At 34.9% G+C, this 6738-nt stretch overlaps 1 protein-coding gene across 1 annotated transcript; it reads left to right on the top strand.

Moving 5' to 3' along the window:
* Positions 1 to 3080: 3080 nt before the first annotated feature.
* On the top strand, positions 3081 to 6436 carry LOC107009299 (protein QUIRKY). Its single transcript, XM_015208612.2, has one exon. The coding sequence runs from the start codon at positions 3309 to 3311 to the stop codon at positions 6249 to 6251; it is 2943 nt and encodes a 980-aa protein (XP_015064098.1). The 5' UTR covers positions 3081 to 3308; the 3' UTR covers positions 6252 to 6436.
* The last annotated feature ends 302 nt before the right edge of the window (positions 6437 to 6738 follow it).

The following is a 6738-nucleotide window of genomic DNA, read 5'->3' as shown; positions in this document are numbered from 1 at the left end:
ACCCACCCACCCACCTCTTTTTCCATTTCCGGAATCCCCATCCTGACACTATATCTTCTCTTTGAACCCCCATCGCGATTCTTTTTCTTTCTCTTCGGACTAGCCGCCTCAATCACCACTTGCCTCGCCTTTTTCTTTTTGCTTCTTCGAAGAACTTTCCAGCTTCTTTCTATTTCTATGAAACACCCCATCCCACCCCTATTTTCTTTGAATCAGTAAAAAGGTGTGATGAACACACAAAAAATAGAAAAATCAATAATTTATTTTTGCTTCTAAATTATTATTTATGGCGGAGTTTGAATGTGAGGAACTTGAAACTTTTGCTAAAGAAAAATCTACAATATCTTCATCTCAAACTATGTTTTCATTCATTATTATTATTTTAATAATGTCTTCAAAATTGAATGTTTTTGTGAGATTGTGAGAATAGCTTTGAGATCTTAGATTAATATGACTGAGTTTGTTCAATTGCAATTGTGTTTGAGTTATTATTTTTTTTACCAATGGGGATTGTGACAGTTGAGGAACAAACTGATTTTTTTCTAAAAAAATTTGTTACTAAATTTGTGAATAAAAAAAAAGAAAAAAAAATAAAAAATCAAAATTTAAATAAATGTTCTATGTGGCACTAATGTGACAATGATGTGGCCCTCACGTATCAATTACTTGGAGCGTGTGTAATACACTTACCAATGTGAGAGTAGTATTATAATTTTAGGGTGATATTAAATTCACTTGAAAAGAGATTAGGGGGTAAATAATTGCTCGTAAAGTTAAAGTACTAAAGTAAATTTTGTTGCCAAATTCGGGAGAAATTTATGTATTTTCTCTTTCTAAAACTATGATGACAGGTTATCTTTTATAGAAGGGAAAAGGGTCTGATATACCCCTCAATTTTGTCATTTGGAGTTGATATACCCCTCGTTATAAAAATGACTCATATATGTCCTTACCGTTATACAAACGGCTCTCATATACCCCTGCCGTTACAAAATGGCTCACATATACCTTCATTTAACGGAAGTTAAAAAATTAGTTTAAAATTTATATTTATTACTTCTAATTTTTTTAAAAAAATTATTTAGGGGTATATATGATTCTTCTATCAAAGTCAAGGTATATTTTAATTTTTTTCATACATAAATTATTTTTTGACTTCTTTTATTATAATTATTTGAATTTCTTATTCTTATTTTGTTTTTTTCTTTCATTCCTTAGTTTAAAGAAAAAAAATTAAACTTTTTTTTTGTGTGTATTGTAATTTAATTTCGTATTCGAAGAAAATTTTGGTCATCTACAATAAGTTTTACAAGAATATTAGTGAAACATAAATAAGTTTGATTATCAAAATAATAATTATAAACTAGTCATTGAAATAAAAAAAGTCAAAAAAAATATGTTTGACGAGGATTAAATTTACTCATATGAGATTATGTTTTTTAGAAAAAAAAAAAATTTAGATTAAATTTTTTTTTTCATTTTCGTTAGAGGAAAAGGGTATATGTGAGCCATTTGTTTACTCACGGGGTGTTACCACGAAATATTGGTTTCTCTCTTTCTCTCTCTAGATTTCTCATCTCATTCTCTCTAAAGTTCTTGTGTTCTTTATTCATCAAGTGTGTGTGTGTGGATTCGATCCTAACATACTACTCTGATCTTTTCTTATTCAGAAAGAAGAGTGTAATAACTTCATCTTCATACTCTATAGTATGCATTGAAAGGAAATTAAATATATGTTTTTTGGATTTTAATTTTTGTTAAGCTATAGCACAAACAATTTCTTTTTTATGTATAAGTGAATTTAACTAGTAATAGGTTAATAATAATTATTGATTAATGTTTATCAAGAGAAATGTTGCCAATAATTAATTAGAGTTTTTGTCCATAAACATCCTTAAATTATATCTCAAAAGTAAACTACATTCTTAATGTATCATTCTTAGCATAAAACATCCTTCAAGTATATAAAAGTAAACAATTTTCATCCTTTTATTAGATATTATCAAAATATTAATAGATCCTACAAAAACATGAGCAGTTCATGTGACTATCAACAAAAGTTGTCATGCATAATTCATTACATGCTATAAAAAGTTCCTGCAAAAAAATATTCAAAATGTTAGTCACTATTGTTTACTAAACAAATTTTTTTTTGGAAGGTGTGAAGATACATGATCTGCTTTTTTCTCATTTAGTAACGAAAAGAAGCTGAAGCTTAATTAACTTTACCTTTTTCATATTCAAACTGTATTTAGATCAAAAAATGTTTGGGGTCATCTGATGTAAAAGTGATTAGTATATTGATTATGTCTCGCATTTGAGTTTTATTCTATATTTTTAGAAGATGAAACCTCCAACAAATGTTGCTTCTAGCATATTCAATTGAGAAAGAAACATATTTCAACTAATAATATTTTTAATATCAAAATTACATGAAAAATAAATGAAAAGAAAAAACTATCAATTTAAAAGATTTTGCATAATGCTAAATTCAATTACCGAAAAAGTTCACAATAGTATAGTTGACGTAGCTACGAATAATAATTACGAAGGGATGACTTAATTTTTATGGGATCTTAGTTTCTGATAAATTCAAGTCGAAGGATGAAAATTGTTCACTTTTAAATACTTGAATGATGAATTCTGCTAAGAAAGATACTTTAAAGGTGTACTTTAAGTTTAGGGGTATAGTTGAAGGATGATTTTGACCAAAAACTAAATTAATTATGTATAAATGACTTAATTATACACCGTTAATAAATAGAACTAAACTAAATTTAATTTATAGCGCATTACTGATTAACAAAAAGCAAAAGGTTGCTTTTGACTCAAAAAAGAATTACTCTCTCCGTTTCAAAAAGATTGACTCTATTTCCTTTTTAGTTTGGCGACACTTTAACTTTCACTTTTGACGTGATATTTTTAAAACCACAAGATTAAAGACATTTTGATACATTTGACATAACTTTAATTTAGAACCACAAAATTAAAAAATATTATTTTTTTTAACTCTATTTCAAGTTAAACTAGGTTATTCTTTTAAAAAATATGGTATATAAAGAATTTGGTTAGAGGTGCTTGCACATGAAGTTAAGCACTTTTTCTCTTTTTGTACATGTTACCTTCTTTTCTCTACTTTAACCCTTTCCATATCATCTCTGATCTCTCCCTCCGAAAGACAAGAATATCAACTACACTCTACATACATCATTTGTTTGCAAGTGCTGCTTAGTAAAACAAATTAGTCTCTTTCTTGAACTGATAAGCATACTCAGTTCACAAGTAGTACACAGTAATATCCAAATTAAATGGGCAGTGTGAGAAAGCTAGTAGTAGAAGTAATTGAGGCACGGAATCTCCTCCCCAAGGATGGCCATGGCACTTCAAGTCCTTACGTAGTTGTTGATTTCTATGGACAGAGAAGGAAGACAAGGACAGTCACTCGTGATCTGAGCCCCCAATGGAATGAACTGTTGGAATTCAATGTCGGAAAACCGTCTGATGTTTTTGGGGACATGCTGGAGCTTGATGTCTATCATGACAAGTCCATTGGCCCCACAACCAGGAATAATTTCCTTGGAAGGATCAGGTTGAGTGCTATACAGTTTGTGAAGAAAGGTGAAGAAGCATTGATCTATTATCCATTGGAGAAGAAATATTGGTTCAGTTGGATTTCTGGTGAAATCGGTTTGAAAATTTATTTTGTCGAACCATTACTTGTTCCGGAAGTCAAAGCAGAGCCTAAGCAAGCACCACCAGCTGATCAGCCAACAGAAGCTGCACCGGAAGGTGAGATGAAGCCAAATTCCATAGAAGAGGAAAATCCTACTACCGTAGAAGCTGAGCCGCCTGCAAATGAAGCAGAAAATCCTACTAGTGTTCCACCACAAGAGAATGAATTTAATCAGGTGAAAAGATCTGTATCTTTAGGATCTATACCTGAAGTAAAAGTTAGCAATAATATTGATATTGTCAGTGGTCCTAGGCCAATTAGTCGTGCTTCATCAGTCATCTTCTCTGATGCTGGATCAGGTCCCATTGAACCGTCCTCATTTGATCTTGTTGAAAAAATGCATTACCTCTTTGTTCGAGTTGTAAAAGCTCGATCACTACCCACAGTTGGCTGCCCCGTTGTGAAAATTGTTGTTTCCGGCAGCCATGTTATGTCAAAGCCAGCCCGGAAAACAGTGTTGTTTGAGTGGGACCAAACTTTTGCTTTCGGTCGAGACGCACCTGATTCTTCCTCACTCTTGGAAGTCTCGGTGTGGGAACCTTCAAGTGCCAAGTCATTTGATCCTACACCTGACGTGGCAGGACATGTATTTCTAGGTGGAATTTGCTTTGATGTGAGTGAAATTCCACTACGTGACCCACCTGATAGTCCTTTAGCTCCGCAATGGTATAGGCTTGAAGGAGGTGGGGCTCATAGAGGTGATCTAATGCTTGCTACTTGGGTTGGGACTCAAGCTGATGATTCATTCCCTGAAGCCTGGAAGACCGACACTGCCGGTTCTAAATCTAAGGTATATCAATCTCCTAAATTGTGGTATTTGAGATCATCAGTGATAGAGGCACAAGACATTTCCCACTCAAAGGATTCATCGTATCACATCAAAGCTCAATTAGGATTCCAAGTTCAAAAGACCAAATCCATCACCACAACGACTACTGGATCTCAGTCTTGGAATGAAGACTTGGTCTTCGTAGCAGCTGAACCATTTACTGAGAACCACTTGCTATTTTTCCTAATAGAAACGGACAGAACTGCCAAAGAGCAAACCGTCCTTGCAGTTGCTAGCATACCCCTCACTACAATCGAGCGTCGAGTGGATGACCGTAAGGTGGCATCTAGATGGTTCACATTTGAAGATCCTAACGAGGAGAAGAGAATTTACAAAGGTAGAGTCCACTTGCGCCTCTGTTTCGACGGTGGATATCATGTGATGGACGAAGCAGCACATGTTTGTAGTGATTACCGTCCAACCGCAAGGCAACTATGGAGCGCACCAATTGGGACTGTTGAATTAGGGATAATTGGATGTAAGAATCTGTTGCCCATGAAAGGCAAAGGGTCTACGGATGCTTATTCAGTTGCCAAATATGGTAACAAGTGGGTACGCACTCGTACCATATCTGATAGTTTAGAACCTAGGTGGAATGAGCAGTACACTTGGAGAGTTTATGATCCATCCACTGTGTTGACTATCGGAGTATTTGATGGCTGCTCGGAAGTAGTATTTGAATCTGATGAGTGCATGAGGCCAGATTTTCGGATGGGTAAGGTGCGTGTGCGTATTTCTACATTGACAACAGGTAAAGTGTACAGGAATACTTTCCCATTACTTTTGTTATCACAAACTGGTTTGAAGAAAATGGGGGAAATTGAATTAGCAGTGAGATTTATACGTGCTACACCAACGCTTGATTTCTTACATGTCTATTCGCAACCATTGCTGCCCATGATGCATCATGTAAAGCCCCTTGGCATGGTTCAACAGGATAGTTTAAGGATTGCAGCTGTCAAAATAGTAGCGAGCCACTTGACAAGATCAGAGCCGCCTCTTAGGCGTGAGGTTGTGACTTACATGCTTGATGCTGATTCACATTCATTCAGCATGAGAAAAGTCCGTGCAAATTGGTTCAGGATCATTAATGTCATTGCTGGGGTAATTGACATTGTCAAATGGGTGGATGACACACGTGGCTGGAAGAATCCGACTGCAACTTTACTAGTCCATGCACTTTTGGTGATGCTCGTCTGGTTTCCTGACCTGATCATACCTACATTTGCCTTCTATGTGTTTGTGATTGGTGCCTGGAATTACAGGTTCAGATCTCGAGATACTTTACCCCACTTTGATCCAAAGATCTCACTGGCAGAGTCACTAGATAGAGATGAGCTTGATGAAGAGTTTGATGCAATGCCTTGCACTAAACCTAATGAATTGGTACGAGCCAGATATGATAAACTGCGCATGCTTGGGGAACGGGTTCAGACAATCTTGGGAGATTTCGCAACACAAGGGGAGAGAGTGCAAGCATTGGTAACTTGGCGTGACCCTCGAGCCACAGGGATATTTATTGGGCTGTGCTTTGTTGTGGCATTCATTTTATACTTGGTACCATCTAAAATGGTGTCTATGGCCTTTGGATTCTACTACCTCCGCCATCCCATATTTAGGGATAGAATGCCTTCCCCTGCTTTGAATTTCTTTAGAAGGTTGCCTTCACTTTCAGACAGAATGCTCTAGTTCTATTTAAGTACTAGTAAATATGCTCGCGCTTGTGCTGTGCATTTAGCCTATTTTTATGTCATAATAGTTCACAAGTTTTTTTTTTTCATTTCTATATATGTCATCTCAGAAAGGTCACTATGTATTTCAATATTAATTTCCATCACTATATTAGTCCATAAGTAACTATTATCATTGAGAAATCTCTTATCTAAGTTGTTTCATCAAATGTGAAAACTCACTTTTTCATAGCTAAATAAATATTAGGCGTCATATCTATTGATCCAACATGAAACACACAATCAGAGGTGATCTGAATCAGTCAAGAACGCTATGGAGTATTTCTTTCATCATATTCCACAAACACCATATATGAAGTAGATATAGCTTCAATCATATCAATAAGATATGGGGTTCCAGCCCATATTAATTGTCAAAGTCTTAATTTGGTACAACAACATACAAACTAAATCTACCAAGATGAAGATAACAAATTACAACGTCA

Source organism: Solanum pennellii, chromosome 1 (genome assembly GCF_001406875.1).
Source record: "Solanum pennellii chromosome 1, SPENNV200".
NCBI lineage: Eukaryota > Viridiplantae > Streptophyta > Magnoliopsida > Solanales > Solanaceae > Solanum > Solanum pennellii.
The sequence above is the reverse complement of the archived record's forward strand: the minus strand, read 5'-3'. Positions and strand labels throughout refer to the sequence as shown.